At 48.7% G+C, this 19830-nt stretch overlaps 1 protein-coding gene across 5 annotated transcripts; it reads left to right on the forward strand.

Annotated features, from left to right (window-relative positions):
• The first annotated feature begins 8758 nt into the window (after positions 1 to 8758).
• ARL10 (ARF like GTPase 10) lies at positions 8759 to 19565 on the forward strand. 5 transcript variants are annotated; one of them, XR_014241752.1, is made up of 5 exons: positions 10169 to 10555; positions 10768 to 10969; positions 13832 to 14007; positions 16033 to 16920; positions 18865 to 19565. XR_014241752.1 is itself a non-coding variant. In XM_082381596.1 (5 exons), the coding sequence occupies exons 1-4, from the start codon at positions 10313 to 10315 to the stop codon at positions 16204 to 16206; spliced, it is 795 nt and encodes a 264-aa protein (XP_082237722.1). In that variant the 5' UTR covers positions 10169 to 10312; the 3' UTR covers positions 16207 to 16210; positions 16809 to 19565. The 5 variants fall into 5 exon arrangements, 3 of the variants coding, with proteins under 3 accessions (XP_082237723.1, XP_082237722.1, XP_082237721.1); XR_014241753.1 differs by having other exon boundaries at positions 16033 to 16381; positions 16809 to 19565; XM_082381596.1 differs by having other exon boundaries at positions 16033 to 16210; positions 16809 to 19565.
• The last annotated feature ends 265 nt before the right edge of the window (positions 19566 to 19830 follow it).

Genomic DNA, 19830 nt, shown 5'->3' on the forward strand with positions numbered 1-19830 from the left:
CTGAGCCCGCACACCACAACTACTGAAGCCCGCACACCTAGAGCCCGTGCTCCTCAATAAGAGAAGTCACCGCAATGAGAAGCCCGCGCGCCACAACAAGGAGTAGCCCCCACTCGCCGCAACTAGAGAAAGCCTGCACGCAGCAATGAAGACCCAACGCAGCCAAAAATAAATAAATAAAATAAATAAATTTATTTTAAAAAATTAGACAAGTTATCTGTAGCTAAGTAATTTTTTTTTAATTTTTTTATTTTTAAAATTTATTTATTTATATTTTTGGCTGTGTTGGGTCTTCGTTTCTGTGAGAGGGCTTTCTCTAGTTGTGGCAAGCAGGGGCCACTCTTCATCGCGGTGCGCAGGCCTCTCACTATCGCGGCCTCTCTTGTTGCGGAGCACAGGCTCCAGACACGCAGGCTCAGTAGTTGTGGTTCACGGGCCTAGTTGCTCCGCGGCATGTGGGATCTTCCCAGATCAGGGCTCAAACCCGTGTCCCCTGCATTGGCAGGCAGATTCTCAACCACTGCGCCACCAGGGAAGCCCCTGTAGCTAAGTAATTTTTAAAGAAAAACTTTTTAATTATTTAAATGTTTTACAGCAATATGTTTAACATGAGATGTGAGTACATTTGAATATGTTTGTTTGGTACAGTATGTGGTGGAATGTTCTAAGGAAGGACAGACTAGGGCAGAGGAGACCTAAAAACCACCCTGGGGTGGGTCCAAAGCATGTGACATGTGAGGGGCTGGCCTGGGAAAGGAGGAAGTTTTCAGGGGGTTTGGTGGAGAAGGTTGGCACGCCCCCCCACTGGCTTTTTTTGTTGTCGGTGAGGTAGGAGATGAGCTGTCTCTTCTGTCTGTGAGCAGAGAGGGGGAGGGGAGGGGAGGGGCAAAGAGAGAAGAACGTAAAGATTGGAAATTGCCATTTCAGAGAGTGGAGGAGGAGAAACTGACTGGAAAGTGTGGATGACCCAGTTGAGGCTGGTCACCATGAGTAACTGATTGTGCCAATCTGTCTAGTTGTGTGTCTTCAGGAGCATAGTTTAACAGTCTGGAAGCAGGAACACCCTGGATTCACCCAGGGTTGGGGTTCAATAGGGTGAGCAGGATGAAGGGTCAAAGGAGGTGAGGAAGCTAACATCACTTGAGTGCCTACATCGTGTGCACAAGAATAGACACTCTTACATACACTGCCTCATCCATAAGGATCATTATATTGGTTACGATGCATTTGGCTGCAATCAAGAGAAAAACTCAACTAACAATGGCCTAAAGGTATTTGTTGTTTATTTAGGAGTCTGTAGGAAATTAGACCTAGGATTGGTTTGGAAGATCCATAATATCCTCAGAGACCTGGGTTTTTCCTTCCCCTTTGTGCCTTCCCTCAGCAAGTTGGGTTTCATTTGCAGGCTTGGACCTCATGTTTGAACTGTGGTCGCCCCAGCTCACGAAGCAGAGCTACCTCACATGACAGCACTCTCTGTGGGAAGGGAGAAAATTACTTCCTAGAAGGCTAGCAGTCTTCTACCTACATCCCCTGGGCCAGAACTGAGCCAGATGCTCACCCCTGCACTAAAACTGATCAACAGGAACTGGAAGGCTCCAATTCATCTTAGTTTTAAATCATGACTCCTCCCGAGGCTGAGCACATACCAAATAAATAAAGTTGGGGTTCTGTTAGTAAGAAAAACAGAGGGATGGCTCTGTTGGATAGGCCACCAACAGTGTCTGCACAATCATTATCCTCATTTTACAGTTGAAGAAACAGGTTCAAAGAGGTTATATGGCATGATGAAGGTCATAGTGGGTCTGGAAATTGAGCCCAGATCCTTCTGATACCACTATGCTGTGCCCTGTTCAGGTCTTGCTGACTCCAAGACCAGTTTTCTTTGCATGTAACAATGGTTCCCAACTAGGATTTGAGGACACTAGGGGTCCCTATAGCCCCTATAGAGAGTTGGGGAGAGGAGGGAACTTCCTGGGTATTTATTTCCAGTGTAAAAAAATTAATAAACAGAAACCTTAATTAAATAGTCAGGAGACCAGAAGCAGGGGGCTCTCACACTCTGTGATGATGATAGCAGAGCCCAAAAGGAATAAGAAAGATTCCTCTTCCTTCCTGACAAGGACTCATCCAATGAAAAGCCATGGACTCTTTGTTTACTGTAGCCCTCCCAGCTTCCTTTCCCCCTTTATAAAAGAGTTCTCCTTCCCTTGCCATGCAAGGACTTGCACATGGCTTCCCACAATTGCAGGCCCCAAATTGCAATTCTCTGCTCATCTTGAATAAACCCACCTTGGCTGGAGAAATATCTGGCAGTCTATTTATTTTAGGTCAACATTTTGGTGGCCCATATGGGGGCCAGAGATGATCCCTGCTGGTTCCAGGACTGGTGAGCAAACAGATGCAGTACCCACAATTGAGCCCACTGTCACTCACTGCTTTTCTCACCAACCCTGGTCTTTCTCCTGGATCAAGCTCACACTCTCTTTGCCTTTGAAGCTCTTCACGCTTTTGGGGGGATCTACTTAAAGCTTTCGTCTTTCTGGTTAAGGTCTTGTTCTGTATGCGAGTACTTTTTTGGCACTTTGGTCTGATTTTTGAGATCAGAATGTTTCAATTGAAGCTGGCTGAGAAGCTGTGGGCCCATTCCTATGGGAACAAGAGCTGCTTCACTGAAACTGTGCCAGTTCAGTTGTCAGCCCATTCCTTAGGAATAGGGGCTATTCTCTAGAAACTGACTGAGAAAGTCTTTGGCCTGGCTTCTCTGAGACCAACCTGTTTCCTTAGAATTGGATGGTATCAGCTTGGAAGTTGTTTGAATTGAGTTGTTTGAGCTGTTTAAAAATTGTTCTTTTACTCTAGAGAAAAACCTGTAAGAAATAGGATATCAGTTACCTAAATAGTTTGAGGGTGTCCTCCCTATAGGGACTCCGAATGATTTTATGTTTAAAAACTGCATTATTCTTCATGCACATTTCAACAAATGGACCAATCCGACCAAAGGCAATTTAGAATATCAATGGCCATTTGGAGGAACTTTTGAAATCCGCAAACTTAATTTCCTTAAAACCAAATTGGACTAAAATGGCTCAAAAATTTTCCAGAACTGAGTAGTATGCCTATTTCAATTGGTACATTGAGGATTCCCAATGTTATCAGGAGTCTAAAATTGCCTCTCTGCAAAATGAGATTTTAAGATTAAGTAAGGCAAACGAAGAAAAACAAAATGGCTCCCAAAGCCTTGGACTCTTCTTCCTTGGCTTCTTTGTCTCCCATTCTGCCTCTGACACCACCTTATCTCTCTCTCCCTTGGTTCCTCATGTTCAGGCCCTGCTTCCAGCACCATCTTCCTCCTTCCCTTCTATACCACCTACACCTCCTCTATACGCTCAAGTCCCCCACGCTAAATCTCTCACCAAACTTGTCGTTTTCTCTGAAACTCTTTTCCTCTGAACCTTTAAAATTAAAGGTTCAGAGGAAAATCTGTCCCTTTAAAATTAAGCCTCCTGAGGACCCAGAGAAAAACCCTTAATTTCTTATAGTCCCTGGACTAAAATTAAACTGCGAGCCATAGTTAAAGATTTTCCCAAACTAACTGAAGGTCCTCATGGATTTGCTGAGGAACTTAAAAGTATAGTCATTCAAACTTATGAACCTGGTTTCTCCAACTTATATCAGCTAATTAATATGCATGTCAGTGGCCCAGCCTTAGATAAAAACCCCTAATTGGGAAAATCATGAAAGGGCTCTAGAATTACAACTGGGAGAGCAGCCCACTAATTGATTATTTGATCAGGCTTGTTCAATTGCTAGGTGACTTCACTGAGCAATTTCTAGGGCTTTTCCAAAGCCTATTGATTGAGACAAAATTCAAGCTTGCCCACAAAAATCTGATGAACCTGTTTATGACTATTACAGTCAACTTCAGATTATTTTTTAAGAAAATTCTCATCTTCCTTCAGATGTTGTTCCCCATGGGTAACTTTTAACTCTGTTTATTAGTGGGCTGAACCAGGACCTTTCCCTTCTAATAAAAAGGACCAGGATGAAGTGGGAAATTATGTCCACTCTAGATTTAGGTAATCTGGCAAACCAGCTCTCACACTGTGGGTGGAGTCACCACCAAAATTCTTAATCTTCAACTCCACAAATGAAGTCCCCTAAATAAAATCAACACCCTCCCAGTTTCTGCTATTACTGCAAAGAGTCAGGACATTGGAAAAGAGATTGTTACAGACCCAAGCCCTTCAGGCACCATTATCCCTCTAACCAGCCTTTCCAACTTCCTCCCAATTCCCAGTTGTGGGGCTCCAAGGAAATACAGGGCCTCTTCCCAATCCTCCCTCTTAATCAGCTTGGAGAAACAGTCCTCCAGATTTGGGACGGATCTCTTCTCATCCTAATTGACACTGCAGCCACACTCTCAGTGCTCAACCCCACTACTATAAAGCAGCCCCTGCCTCGGAGTACTAATACAGTCCAAACAGTGGGGATCTCTAATGAACCTCAAGCGCTTCCTATCCCTGAACCTATTCTTTTTTGTCTAGACCCTTTGAAAGATATACATGCCTTTCTCCTCAGTTCCTCCACCTCATCCATTTATTAGGCCAAGACTTCTTACAGAAGTATCACACCAGGGAATTCCCTGGTGATCCAGTGGTTAGGACTCCGCGCTTCCACTGCAGGGGGAATGGGTTCTATCCCTGGTCTGGGTCCCGTATGCTGTGTGGTGTGGCCAAAAAAAAGAAGTATCATGCCAGAATTTCTTTCTCCCAAAAAAAGGAAATAATTCTAGAATTTGACAGTAGTCATCAAAGTCACCCACCAGGTGAATTAAATTACCCTTTGACATCTTTTATTTGTTCCATCTCTGAGAGTATTAGAGCTTATTCTAGAAACACAGATCATTTTTCCCTATTGAATCAGCTACCATCCCTCTTCTGGGCAAAATCTCCAACTGATGTTGGCAAAATTCATAGCGCACCTCCCATCAAGATTCATACAGACCCCTCAAAACCTCTCCCCAGAATTAGTTAACACCCTATAAGAAGTTCTTCAGGGCATAAGGCTCATAACAGTTACAAGGCTCAAGGCCTCATTATCCCTTGTAGTAGCCCTGTAACACTCCTATTTTACCAGTGAGAAAACCTAAGGGTCAAGGGTGGAGGTTTGTGCAGCACCTCAGAGCAACAAACAACACTGTTATCCATCCACACCCTGTCGTTCCTAATCCTTGTATGTTGCTAACGTCCATTCCCACCAGATGTAAATTTTTTACTGTAATTGATTTATGCAGTGCATTCTTTAGTATTCTAGTTGTTGAAGCTACCTACCTACCTTTTATGCCTTCACTTGGGAAGAAAAACAATTCACCTGAACAGTAATGTCTCAAGGTTCTGCTTGAGACATTACTTCTTATTTTTTGCAAATCCTAGAAGCTGATCTGGATGATATAAAGTTCCCTAGAGGTTCTACTTTGTTGCAATATGTAGATGATTTGCTTCTTTTCTCTCTTTCTCAAGGTTTCTCACAGAAAGACAGCATCCACTTGCTAAAGCTTTTAGCATCAAAAGGACCAAAGTTCACCAAAGAAAAATTGCAGTTTGCCCAAACCCAGGTTTGATATTTAGGACATCTGATATAAGAACAAGGGCTACACTCAGATCCAGATAGCTTTCATGGTGTCCTAAGTTTCCTAAAACCCAAAACTAAGTGCCCACTGGGAGGTTTTCTTGGGCTAGTTGGTTATTGCCAAAATTGGATTTCAAATTTCTTATGGCCAAACCTCTGTAATATTTTACTAAACAATAACAACCTGGACCCAATTTTATGAGAAGAACCAGACAACATAGTTTCCAAGGCCTTAAAGGAGAGTTTGATGAACCCACTTGCTCTTGGGCATTGCAATTATCAGATTCCTTTTCTCCTTTTTGTTTATGAAAAGGAAAAGAATGCCCTGGGGATAGTCACCCAAAAACATGGGACCACCATTGACGCTTAGGGTATTATAACCAGCAACTGGACCCTGTGGCATGGGGACACCTTCCTTGCCTTAGAGCCATTACGGCCACTGTCCTTTTGGTTAAGAGCACCAAGAAAATTATTGTGGGATCCCCTTTAACCATCTTTGTACCTCATGCAGTAGGAGCCTTCCTAAGTTCTCATCACACTCAACATTTCTCAGTCAGCTGCCTCACCTCCTATGAAGGCCTTTTGTTAACTGCTCCTCACATAACTCTATTATGCTCTAATAACTTTTAACCCTGCTACTCTTCTCCCCTCCAATACATATGAGAGACTTCAGAGCCAAACTCTGAGTTTTGCTTCTTTTTCAGATGAAAAGTATGATAAAATGAGTGGACCTAGGTTCCAGCAACTGTAAAGGGGGATCTAAGATATTTAAAGCATGGTTTTGCAATCGCACAGACCTGGTACAAACCCCAGTTGCATCATTTATTGACTCTGTGGTCTTGGGGAAGTCACTTCCTCTCTCCAGGCTTCAGTTTTCTCTTTTAGGAGGTGGAGATAAGCTGACAAGTTGGCAGATAGCACAAGCCAGCCCCAGGTCAGGGGGATACCCGAGAGTCACAGGGAAGTTGGCAGATCAGAGAAACTAGCCCTGTGGCTACCAGAAGAGGGCCAGGCTGGGGTGTGGACAATGGCAGCCCAGAGCAGAATAGGACACAGCCCCATCAGAGTTTTCAGATAGATACACACTTTCTTCTTCCCCACCTTGCCCAGGGCAGACCTTGGCCAGCGCTATAGCTGTCACCATACTATTACTGCAGGCTGAGAAGGCACTGGCTGGGAGGGGGTGGCTTACAGCCTCTGGGTGGGGAGGGGGGTCAGAAACAAGTACAAGGCAGTGAACTAGCCTGTACCTTAGCTTCTCTTCCACCACTCCTCTTCGCCCTCCTGATACCTTAGGCACTAGGTTATGGCAACCATGGGTGGCAGCTTCTAGTAAGAGTCCTACCTGGATAGAGAGAGATACAGGGAGGTTCTTCAGGGATGCAGATGTCTGCTCAGGACAGTATAAACCAGGAGATATAGACTGTACACGAGAGTCTCCTTCTCAACTCACCAGGAAAAGTTCAAGCTACATTTGGGCTTTGCCCCCTCCCCCAGGCACTCAGTCCTGGCCCCAAAGAAACAGGAGCTCACAGGGGCAGATAAGAGACAGCTGAGGGACACACACCCAACAAGAGAAAGACAACATACAGGGCAACCTTATCCAGACACAGCAGAGTTCATGCACTAGGCAGGACAGGAAATGAAATACACATTTTAAGTATTATTCTAAAAAGGAAAAGAGAGGATTGGGGAAATATGAAGGAGGAACAAGAAGTCATACAGAAGAACCAACTATAGAGTCAGACATGAAAAACGTCATAGATGAAATAAAGACCTCAAAGGTTGGGATGAATAGCAGAGTGGATATAGCCAAAGAAAGACCAAATAAGCAAGTATTGATATTAAGATGATCAGGTTGAGAAAATCTCCTAAAAAGCATGAAGAAGGTATAGTTATTTTACATGGTACCCCAGTACACACACACACACACACTCACACACGCCCCTAAAACAAAAGTTTCATGAGAGGGTGTTATTGTCCACTGTATTCCATATATATATATATATAAAACATATATATATATGACATATATATGATATAAATTGATTTCACAATTCACTAATGGTCTTAAACTACAGTTTGAAACACAGGACTGGAGTCATACTCTTAGGCTCTCTTGCTAAGCATTACTTCTCTCCAGAGGAATGATTTCTTTGAATGGGGAGTTTGGGAGAAGACAGTAGGTATGCTCAACCCAGCTGCTCTGGGCTCTTCTGCCCTGCCCATCTGTAGAGATGGTGGGTCAGGATGCTCTCTGACTGCTCGGGAGGGGCCCGGCCCTGTAAGGTTTCTAGACAGTTTCTGTTCTCACTTCAGTGCCTACCCCTTTCTGACTATTTGGTGCCTCTGCCATACTGGCTGTTAATATTCTTAGTATAAAACTCCTGCCCTTGCTTGATGAGTTGAGTCACTGATCTGGTGGGTAGTCCATCTGTTTCAGGAGAAAGTATTAGCAAGTCTATTTCAGCCCCATGTCTAAGCCACTTTCTCCAATTCAGCATTTATTGACAACAAAGACGACATTTTTCTCTCCATTTGAACATCTTCTTTGTCTTCTCCATTAGTTCTAAACTTGGGGAGCAGAAGCATTCTTTATAAACCTGCTGTTATGGACCAAATGGTGGTATTCCCCCCAAAATACATTATGTTGATGCCCTAATCCCCAGTGTAATCGTAATGATAGTATTTGGAGGTGGTGCTCTTGGGACGTAATTAAATTTAAATGAGGTCAAGAGGGTGGGGCCCCACCATGGGATTAGTGTCCACATAAGAGGAAGAGAGGGCAGAGCTCGCTCTCTCTGCCACTTGAGGACACAGTGAGAAGGTGGCTCCCTGCAAGCCAAGAGGGCCCTAGCTAGGAACTGAATCTGCTGACACCTTGATCTTGGACTTCCTAGCCTCCAGAACTGTGAGAATTAAATTCTTATTGTTTTTCACCCAGTCTGTGGTATTTTGTTATGACTGCCCAAGAAGATTAAAACATCTGCTAAGATTTAACAGTGTTGGGGCTTCCCTGGTGGTGCAGTGGTTAAGAATCCGCCTGCCAATGCAGGGAATATGGATTTGAGCCCTGGTCCGGGAAGATCCCACATGCCGCGCATGCAACTAAGCCTGTGCGCCTAGAGCCTGTGCTCTGCAATTAGAGAAGCCACCGTAATTGAAGGCCGCACACTGCAAAGAAGAGTAGCCCCCACTCGCCACAACTAGAGAAAGCCCGTGTGCAACAACAGACCCAACGCAGCCAAAAATAAATTTATTAAAAAAAAAAAAAGATTGAACAGTGTTAAATGGTGCCAGGAGGTCAAGCAAGATAAGAACTAAGATGCCACCAAGGGATTTACCAATAAGGGGTTTGTTAGAGACCCTGGTGAGAACAGCTTCTCTGGGTGGGTGGGTCAAAGAATAGGAAATGCACATTATCCCAAAGCAGGGCTAAAATGGAAAGGAGAGGTAGCAACCAGAGGCAGAGGAAACAGGAGAGATCTGAGCATACCGGGGGGTGACTAGGAAAAAGCCCAGAGTCCTCCCTGGTGTATAAGATGGCTTGAGGTGGTTTACAGTAAAAATATACCCATTCACCCCACAGTTCCTCACAGGGTCCTCCTCTTAAGTACCCCAGGCCCGTTTCTCCTGCTTTTCCTCCTTGTGTTACATCTGGAAACTTTGGCAGTCACTGGGGGTCACGGAGGACAAAGTGGTCAGGTCTAAACAGACTCCTGGACCTGCCTGCTTCATCAGGATGCCAAGAGACCACAGGAGAGCAGAACCCCTGGGAAGCAGGCAGCAGCCAAGGCAGGGTAGAGAGTACTAACAGTCAGGGACCTGGGTTCCAGTCCTGCTTCTGCACTCCATAACCTGCCATCCCACAGAATTCCTCTCTGAACTCTTGAGGGATCTAGGAAACAGATCGCCTGGGTTTGAATGCAGGCTTCACCAAAGCACTACGGTGTGACTTGGGCCTCGGTTTCCCTTCTAAGAGGCACTGTTTTAAGGGGTAACCTAGAACAGCTGTGAGCTAACCCCTTGGCACACAGCAAGTGCTCGGTAGATGCCAGTGTCACCGCCTCTTGTCCTACCCAGGCACAGCCTCTCACTCCACACCGCACCTCGCAGAGTGGGCGGGAGGTCCCTGCGCTCCAGCCCGCGCCCCCGCTCCAGCCGCCAGGGCGAGGGCGGCCTGTCGCGACAGCGGCGGTGCATTGTGGGGCTTGTAGTGCGGAGCTTGGTTGGGTGGGTGGGCGCGGCCGAGGCAGTTCGCAGCGGGGCCATCTTCTGCAGGCCGGCTGGCTCGGCCTGTGCAGCCGGCATCCGTGCCCCTCGCCCGGCCCGATGGCGCCGCGGCCGCTAAGCTCCTTGGTGCTGGCGCTGGGTGGCGCGGCGGCCGTGCTCGGTTCGGTGATCTTCATCCTCTGGAAGACCTACTTCGGCCGCGGACGGGAGCGGCGCTGGGACGGAGGCGAAGCCTGGTGGGGCACGGAGCCTGCCCGCCTTCCGGAGTGGGACGAATGGGACGTGAGTACCTGGAGGAGATCTGCGTCTCCGCGCGCGTGGCCGAGGGGTGTGACCGCCGCCCTGCGGGGCGGGAGCTTGACGCCGCAGGCCTCGCGCGGGTGGGCGCGCGTCGGGCGGCCGGGAGTCCCGGAACCGAGGAACGGGTGGGCGTTTGGGGGAGTGTGCTATGCTGCGCCGCCGTAGGCCTACGGCTTCCTCCGGGGAGCCGGAGCCCGTCGGGCCAGCGCCGGGCCCAGCCCGCGCCCGCCCGGCGCCTGCGCAGTGCGCGCGGGCCGGGGGATGCCGGGAGAGGCCCTCTGCCCCCTCACCGGGCCCGCGCGGTTCATTTGCGCGTTATCCCGACTCGGTGGTTCCTTCCGCTGTGGGATGTGGGGATTGTCAGTCTGAGGAGGCTGACGCTCCGCGAGGGGTAGGAATTTGCTCGAGGTCACTCAGGAAAAACCTGAAGAACGGGTCTTGGGATTCAGGACTCCATAGGCTCCGCTCGTCCCTTTGCACCAGAGCGGGCCTGGCTGCCCCTTAACGGCGGCAGGGCGGGGATGGGCGCTTTGGGCCTTCGGTCTTCCCTGGGGAAGGGTGAGGCGGGAGGGTGCCGACCGCAGCCTGACCCGTGCCCCACAGCCCGAGGACGAGGCGGACGAGGAGCCGGCGCTGGAGGAGTTGGAGCAGCGCGAGGTGCTGGTGCTGGGGCTGGATGGCTCTGGGAAGAGCACGTTCCTGCGCGTGCTGGCCGGGAAGCCACCGCTGGAAGGCCACATCCCCACCTGGGGCTTCAACTCCGTGCGGCTGCCCACCAGGGACTTCGAGGTGGACCTGCTGGAGAGTGAGCAGACCTTCCCCCCCGCCCCCCCCCCACACACACTCCCGCTGTCTCCCCATCATCTCAGCTGAACCCAAGCCGTGGCTTTTTATCTAAGCAGGACACGCCCCTGTAGAAAGTCCTTCCCACGCCTCCCTGCGACACAGGATATAGTCCAAGCTCTATACTCTGGCTTGGTCGCCCCCTGTCCCTCACCCTTACTGCAGCCCACATGCCTAACACTGAGATACTAACAACTAAAGTTTCCAGTATGCCAAGCCCTTGACAGACATCACTTTAAAAACCCTCCCAACAACTCCGTAAAACCGGAAACAGTTACCACCTTCATTATAGGCCCAGAAAGTAAAATAATTTATCCAAGCTCATGCAGCTTGCCGGTCAGCTAATGCAGACTATCTGGCTCTGGGCTCTCGATGTTAAGCACCATGTACAGTGCTTGTTTCTGAAGGGTGCTTGCTGTTTTCTTTCTAATCTTCTGTGCTTTGCATGCACTGTTCCCCCAGTCCGGAAAGCCCTTTTTCCCTTGTTAAACTGCTGTTCATCCTTCAAGATTTAGGTCAAACATGATATCCCTCTGAAGCCTTCTCTGACCCCCAGGCTAGGTTAAGAGCTCCTCCTTCTGCTGCAGTGTTTGCCACATACCACCCTGTGTCCCTGACTAGGCATCTGGGGCACCGATAAATCTGATCCAGCTCTGGCCCCTAGGGCCCAGCCCCAATCAGGTACCTGGGAGAGCTTGCTGAGTGATCAGAGAGGGTCTGAGCATCCTCCTGCCCTCAGTGTTAGGCCTCTTGGGATCCCAGGAGAGGATGGGAGAGAGGGTATTGAGAGCGCAGCAGTACTTAACCACCTGTGTCCAGCCACAGACTCAGTGGGGAGGGACGGGTAGCCTTCCTGCCAGCCAAAGGACTCAGACCATAAAGACTAGGTGGGTTTAGTTAAGTCCTAAAGTGGTGGGATCGGACTCTGAGGGCCTGGCTGTTGGCCTGAATGGGCCCAGTTCCTCTGGTCTCAGGGCCTTGCCTGCTAGCCTGCCCTGGCTACATCTTTTCTCCCTGACTGTAGCAAACGTTGACATTCACCTGAGATTTAGTCCTTTCAATGAGCTTTCCCTGTCTCCATCTCTTGTGCCAGGGACACAGAAAATTCAAGAGGGGGTTCTGCACTTGAGGCCCACTCTGTCTGGCAGAGACAGTATCCCCCTCCCTCCACCTTGGAAGAAGGGGTTTGGTGTTTTCATGTTACCCAGGGGTCTGCCCTGTTAACATCCCAGGCTCAGTAAGGTCACCCAACCTGGATTCAAACCCAGATCTCCCATTCAAGTCCCGGGGCTTTCCTCTCCCACAGCACTCACTTCACTGTGGTCTCCTACAGCGCCTGGCCTGGAGCCCAGCTGAGAGTGAGCACTTTGTGCATTTTTGATGACTTTTCCCTTCCCCCCACCTCCTATACCCATTTTATTAGCTAGTTCTGTCAGCTTTATTCTCCAGTGGAGTCTGCGTCTGTTCACTTCTCCCCACCTCCATTTCTGCCTAATTGGTCCAAGCCATGGTCACCTGTCAGGACTACAACAGTCTCCTTGCTGGTCTTCCTGCTTCCACTTCTGTCCTCAATGTTGGACAGCGGTATCTTTCAGAAACCCGTATCAGATCATGTCATTCTTGCTTAAAATGCTTAAGGGGCTCCCCACAGACTCACTGTGGCTTTACGGGCCCTGTGTGGTCCAGCCCTGGGCAGCCTTGCTGGTCATGGCTTCCTCCTCTCCCCTTCTGGCGGCGCCTCAGCCTTCTGTTTCTTTCGAACACATGGATCTTGCTCTGCCCACTGCCTATAATGCTTTTCTCTGCCTCATCTCATGACTAGCTCCTTCTCGTCATCCCGGACTTAGTTCACATGCTGCTTCCTTAGACCACCTTCCCAGACCAACCAGTCCAAAGCCACCAGCACATACAACCACCCCACCCCACCCCTTTCACTTTTTCTGTTTTACTTCCTTCCTTTGTGGAATGTGTTTATGTGTTACTGCTGTGTTGTTTCTGGTTACGGAGGGAGCTCCTTGAGAGCAGGGCCCCTGCCTGCCTTGCTCACCTCTGTATCTCCAGCACCCAGATCAGTGCTTGGCACCTAGTAAGCACTCAGTATATACTTGTTGAGTGCCTGCTATGTGCCAGGCATTGTGCTGAGGGCTTTGGGGGGATCCAGAGATAAATAGCTCTAACTCTCAAAGAGCTTAGAGCCCACAAGTGTCAGAAGTATAACCAGGAACACTAGGATGCAGGATGACCAGTGGGGACTTTGCAGAGGGACAGAGGGGAACAGGAATAACCCAGGTTGGGGGTGCTACTTGGGCAGCCACTTGGTGGCACTGTTGAGTATGGTGTTTCCAAGGAAAGAAAATGGGGCGACTAGACTGAACAAGAGAAGCCGAATGGAGAATGGCTGTGCACAGGCAGGGCAGGGAGTCCTGGCTGCTGACCACAGCCGCCACTGACCCAGGAGGAAGCTAGAATTTGGGAGGAGGCAAGGCAGCCCAGGAGAAGGAACCAGAGAGTACTATTTATTGAGCATATACTATACACCAGTCCTATGAAAGGTGCATTGCATGTGGTACCTTTGGGTTCTGCTGCAACCTGTTAGGTAAGTTCAGTGAGGAGGAGACTGATGCCCAGAGGTAGCGACCTGCGCAGGGAGACCTAGCTGTCAGAGTTGGAGCTAAACCCAGGTCTGATTGGCTCTGGAACCTGTGGACTTTCCCTTGCTCCTGGCCAGTGGAGCCTTGGAAGGCAGGAAGTGGGGTGGGGTCAGGTTATATGTAGAGAGCCAGGGCCCAGGGAGGCTCTGAGCTGGCCCCTGGCCTCTCCTCAGTCGGTGGCAGCCAGAATCTGCGCTTCTACTGGAAGGAGTTTGTGAATGAAGTGGACGTGCTGGTGTTCATGGTGGACTCGGCTGACCGGCTGCGGTTGCCCTGGGCCCGACAGGAGCTGCACAAGCTACTGGACAAGGACCCTGACCTGCCTGTTGTCATCGTGGCCAACAAGCAGGTGAGAGCCATGGGAGGCTGGCTCAGGCCAGGCGGGCTTGATCCACAGATGCATGGGCAGGGGCAGGGAGCACTGGAGAGGTATTCGGGCCCAGGCCCATGACCTGCAACGCTTAGCTGAGAAACTGTCCCCCACCTCTGCTACCTGTACTCTTTCCTCATTCCTAATCCTCATCCCCTCTCTGCCTTCCTCTTTGCCTGTCATTTGTCATCCTAGAGAAATGAGAAAAATTATTATTAAGTGTCCACTACTTCCCAGGTGTGGTTTCAAATAACATTTCATATTATGCTTCTGTTCACCCTACAAGATATGGGATACTCTTTCCATTTTACAGATGGGGAATCTGAAGCTCAGAGAAATTTTGTACACCTTGAAAATAGTAAAATTGGAATGTCTAACTCCAAAACCTGCACCTTTTCCACTCTTCTATGTCCGTATGATTTCTGACTCTAGATCAGAGAGCTACAGCTAGGAAGTGATAAGAAGTTGAACAGATTAAATAATAATAAGAACTAACATTTATTGTGTGCTTACAGCGTGCTAAGCACCCGGTAATCACGACCTCACTTGTCTTACAAAAACCCCACTTTAGGCCTTGCTGTTAGCCCAGAGTTACAGCTGGTATGTGGCAAAGCCAGGAGTTGAGCTTAGATCTTCCTCAAAGTTCCTGATCTTCACTCTACCTCTCCTGGCCCAGCAACTCTCGGCATCACACACTTAAGATGCCATTCTCTGCCACAGTATAGAGTCCTGTCATATTTCATGTGGCCTGTGCCCATGGTCCTGATAGCTGTGGGGCATGTTTCCAGCCTGGCTTGGAGAGAGGCTGTCCATCTTTGACCTCAGGTTCCCCCTGCCTATTAGGAAATACTTGACAGTCATTTATAAATAGGGTAACCATATGTCCTGGTCTGCCAGGGACAGCCCCCATTTATGCCTGTTGCTCTTGTATAACTATTAATAGTACCTACTTTGAGTCTCTGAAGTACCCCAGTTTGACATGGGGAGGGGGAAGGGTAAGCTGGGACAAAGTGAGAGAGTAGCAATGACATATAGTATACCAAATGTAAAATAGATAGCTAGTGGGAAGCAGCCACATAGCACAGGGAGATCAGCTCAGTGCTTTGTGTCCACCTAGAGGGATGGGATAGGGAGGGTGAGAGGGAGACGCAAGAGGGAGGGGATATGGGGATATATGTATACATATAGCTGATTCACTTTGTTATACAGCAGAAACTAACACAACATTGTAAAGCAATTAGACTCCAACAAAGACGTTAAAATAAATTAATTAATTAATTAAAATAAAAAGAAGTACCCCAGTTTGGACAGTAAATCACATCCTCATCTTGTATATAAACTGTAATTTATAGTGATTTTGAACCTACAGGAAATAACACCTGAGGTCCCAGCACTCTATGAATTGCTCCAAGAAGAATCATTTTAATCTTGGGCCAGGCTTGAAATTAAAATGTACCATCACCAGCCATGTTGTGTAGTGGCTTCTTTTTCTCGTCACTGGGTTTCTAGAAGTCTAGGGAAGGTAAGGCCCTTGTCTGGAAGTGACCCTACTGTAAGATCTCTCCACCATTAAGTTTAGGAAACTGAGCTAGGGTTCCTATAAAGGTTATAAACTTGGTCATCAAGCCAACCTGAGTTTGAAACCTGGCTCTGCCACTTATCACTGTTTCATTGGCTAAATGACTTCACCTCCCTAAGCTGATTTCCTCATCAGTTAAGTGTGGACTGTGAGAATTAAGTAAGATTAAGTGCCTATCACAATGCCTGACTTAGAGGAAGTGCTCTTTCTTAGCACAGTGGCTGCGGGTAAGAATGACGGGGTGGAAAGAGATTGATACCAAGGAAAGTCAGAGATGAGGAAGAGAGTTTAGACCAAGTGGCCGTGAGAGAACTTAGGCCCCAGTGTTCCCCCAGGGAGCCGAAGAACAGTTTATTTCATAGATGACAAGGGTGGGTTGTTGGGAAACACTGTCAGTCCCTCCTGACATCTCTGTTTCATCCCAGGACCTGAGCGAGGCCATGAGTGTGGTGGAGCTGCAGCAGGAGCTGGGCCTTCAGGCTGTCGACAACCAGCGGGAAGTCTTCCTCTTGGCAGCCAGCATTGCCCCTGCAGGAGCCGGCTTTGAAAATCCTGGCACCGTGCACATCTGGAGACTGCTCCTGGAGCTTCTCTCCTAGGCTGGTACCCACCTGCTCACCAGCCAGCCCTGGGACCCCAGTTCTGCTCCTCCTGCTTCTTCATCCCCAGCCGGGGCCTGGGGCACAGGCTATGTGGCAGCACTTCCCTTCTCCCCTCCTCACCCTCTCAAGAGCAGGGCCTGGGCAGGCCAGGAACCATATGGAAGCCTTCCTGGTGAGCTAGCCATGAGGCTGAAGCAGGGAGGCGGGTGTGGCTGAGGAGAGAACGGTGTCTTGCCCATTCTGGGCTGGGAGTGAATCCCACTTTCACCAGGGAAGGCAGCCTCGTCCTCTGACCTGTACAGTGAGCTGCTCAGCAGGCTTAGTTCTCCCCACCCTGTAGATCCCAGTGGTTGAGGACCAGTGTAGGTGTCCAAAGTATGCCCAGTCTAGACCATTCCCTCCTGGTGACTTAACACCCCTCTAATGTGGGCAGGTTCTGGGAGGTACGCTGTGAGCTCAGACCCCGACTCCTGCATTATCCTCCAACCCCAGCTGGCTCATGGCCTTGTGCAATCCCTCTCTCTCTGGCCCCAGGGCCATCCTTTTTAAAGAGAAGTGATTTCTATGTTTTTTTTCTAACTTGGAGATGTATTTCCCAGCCATGAAGATAAGAAGCTCAAGGACGAACCTAGAGATCCTAGCAAGGAGCTTTCTGAAACCTCCCTGCTTCCCCGAGGTTGAGGCCTGGCCCACCAGCCTCTTGACTACAGAGTAAGTGGTATTCACCCGCTAATCAGAAAAATTGAAAGCTTCCCCCAGCCCCCCACCCCACCAAAATCTGGAGACAGAAGCTGCTGCTCTTACACTAACTGTGCCAATGCCCATGTTTACATAAGTCTGGGGAAGGAAGGAGCCTGCCTGTGCCCCTGGGAAGAAGACTGTCAGCGGAGCAGGATGTTGACCTCCAAACTGCATTTAATTATTTATTTATTTATAAAAGGAACAGGCCAAAGTTTAGGCTCTGTTTCTAGGTGCTGTTATTAAAACCCCAGAAGATTGTCATGGAAAATTTGGATCTTTGAGGAAAATAACTGGAATCATGAATGACAGTGTGGTAAGCTACATGTGTCATTGGAGACAGAGCTCGCACTCCCCTGACCCTCTGTGGCTGTAATTGATGTCATAATACTTCACGATGATCCATATGAACTTGAACTCCACCACTTGGCCCAGCAGTCAAAGGGACACAAACTGTGTAGGTAACATGACTCTGGGAGAGGCAATTTCATCATAGTTATCCAAATAAAAAGAAATGAGAATTAGCAGACCAACCAACAGGGTAGCCTTGGGTACATCACTCAGCCTTTCTAGACCTGCTGATTGCCCAGCTAAGGCAAAGTTGGACAGAATTTCTGCTGTCCTCTCCAGTATACATTCCATAATTCTCCTGTTTCCAGTGATCAGCCAGTTTAAGGACTGTCTCTGTATTGACACTTCTCTTTAGTGCAGGCAAAAGAAGGAGTCTTTTGTCAGGGGCCACTGAACTGTCACCTCCACAAATGGGCCTTTTTTTCAAGGAGATATCCAACTCAGTTTGCTTTTTAATTGAGAATAGAGATTATGTGCCTTTGTTTCATTTGACATTTACTCAGTGTGCTGCAGTTCCATGCTGTGGCTGGTGCAAGAGGGGCAGGCCAGGAAGGTGGGCTGTAGGTGTCTCAGAATAGAATCACTTTCTTTGAAATTCTGATTAACTTTCTGCTTTAAGAAGTGATTTGACTGATTTTATTAAATATTTCGGGAATGAGTTGGGTTTTAGAGTAGCCTTTGAAGCTCTGCTGACGCTTTTCATTTCGCCATTAGAAGGTTGAGAGGCTTTACTTCTCTGTTCTATGAACTCCACCTCGTCCTCTAGTACTTAAAAGTTACCTTTGGAGCCAGCATTGTTGAGGGGGGCACCCTTTTCTACTAATTAAGATCTGCCTTTGGTCTAATGAGTATCGCTATGTAGTACGGTTTTTAAAGTCCCCACTGTGGGGAGGTGAACTTGAGTAGAGTTTAACTATATGTACTTCAGCAACTTTCAAAGACCACTCAGAACTGACAGGTCCCAGTGGCACACCAGAAGACACCCCTGAGGAGCGCTGAAGGCCCAGGGTGCCACCCCCTGGTGCTTGCACAGAGTGTATAGACGTTCTGTTGGCCTGTGGCGGTGCCTTGCGTGTGGAGCTGCTGGCCTGTCGTGGCTGGGTGGCAAACAGTACTCATCTGCTCCAGTTCCTACCAGGACCAGATTGGGCAAAGTGGGGAAAGGCCTTTCTTAAGAACAGCTAACTGCCTGGCCTTGTGGTGCTCTTACCTAGTTGTTCCTGAATGTGACTTTGGTTCTGGAGCCCAGATGACTGCTTTAGGGAACCAGTCATTACCTGGAGCTGTTCATCTCAAAGTGAGGTTCCTGAGTAGTCTGGGTGATGCTGTGTTCCCCCTACTGCCCTGACTCTACCTGAGCTTGGGAATAGGGAGTGAATGGCTGGGCAGCTCTCATATTCTAATGAAGACCATACAGTGCCCACTTCACATGGGAAGGAAGTTTCTGCACCTACTTGCTGGTTGAACCTATGCCTGGATCACTTACCCTGGCTCTAGGGGCTTCTGTTCTTAAGAGTTATTTAAATTAAACCATGGCTTCTGACCTGCTGCTATCCCTCTGAACAGAGGCCAGCCTGGCCCAGAGCTTGGACATGTGGATGGTCTAGGCAAGAGGGATCCTGAGGCTGCTGGGACCATCACCTTGGACTGGCCGCCTATTCTAAGAAGCCTCCTCTGGCACTTCTTGGCGCCCAGAACTGCCCGTTGCAGGCTTGCGCTGACATGTTGGTATCCAGCTCTAAGGACTGGGGAGGAGGTAAAGTTGGTCCATCATGGCCTCCCGATCCTCTGCAGAGAAATGCTAATGAAAAATCTCACAACTCTAGCCTGTCTGTCTGAATGAAACCCCAGGTTCTCCAGAAAAATGTTTCCACTTGCCTTTGGGAATCATTTTGTTCGTATGCTAGTTTAGTAGCAACTGCCAGCATCTTGAACCAGCTGCTAAAACTCGCCTGTGGTTTCCATCGTCGTCCTCATCCTGCCCCAGACCTCAGACCTGGGCAGTCTGAGCAGCCTGCCTCTCACCTTTGCTGTGTGCTCCCACATCCTCTAAGTCCTTTCTAGTAACTGAAAAGGGGAACCTCCAAGTTTTCCCGCTGCCTCCAGGAGGTGGGCCCATTAAGGGACAAGGGGAAGATTGCCATCAAAGATTTGAAGTAAAGGAGCCTTGCTGTCCCAGCCCATGCCCTGTGAACACGGACCCACGAACTGCATAAAACGGAGTGTGGTGGCTGTTTGAGGTATACAATAAATGCCAAAAATTCGGATATGGTTTCACATAAATTCTGATTTTGAGGAATGTGTGCTTGGTGCTTATAGTTCCAGTGAGGGGCAGCTCTGGAGGGTGGTCCCAGAACACTTCCTGTGACACAGCGTGTCAAACAGCAAGTTCCAGTCCCCTAGCCCTTCAGCCCACATGGGGGTGGAGGGTTAAGGAACATCAGCTTTGGCCTAATTCAGTACTTTTGGGGAGGAACCCAAACCCTTTCTTGGGAGGAGTTCTAGCTGTCGGGGCCAGAGCTAGGCGTGGAA

This window comes from Balaenoptera borealis (assembly GCF_965194805.1).
Source record: "Balaenoptera borealis genome assembly, chromosome: 2".
Lineage (NCBI taxonomy): Eukaryota > Metazoa > Chordata > Mammalia > Artiodactyla > Balaenopteridae > Balaenoptera > Balaenoptera borealis.

What these genes read in the sequence shown, in the direction of transcription:
- ARL10 (XM_082381595.1), top strand. Translation starts at nt 10,313, where the DNA reads ATGCTGCGCCGCCGTAGGCCTACGGCTTCCTCCGGGGAGCCGGAGCCC. An exon ending in AGGCTGACGCTCCGCGAGGG is followed by an intron (nt 10,556 to 10,767) that starts GTAGGAATTTGC and finishes CGTGCCCCACAG; the next exon opens with CCCGAGGACGAGGCGGACGA. An exon ending in TCATCGTGGCCAACAAGCAG is followed by an intron (nt 14,008 to 16,032) that starts GTGAGAGCCATG and finishes GTTTCATCCCAG; the next exon opens with GACCTGAGCGAGGCCATGAG.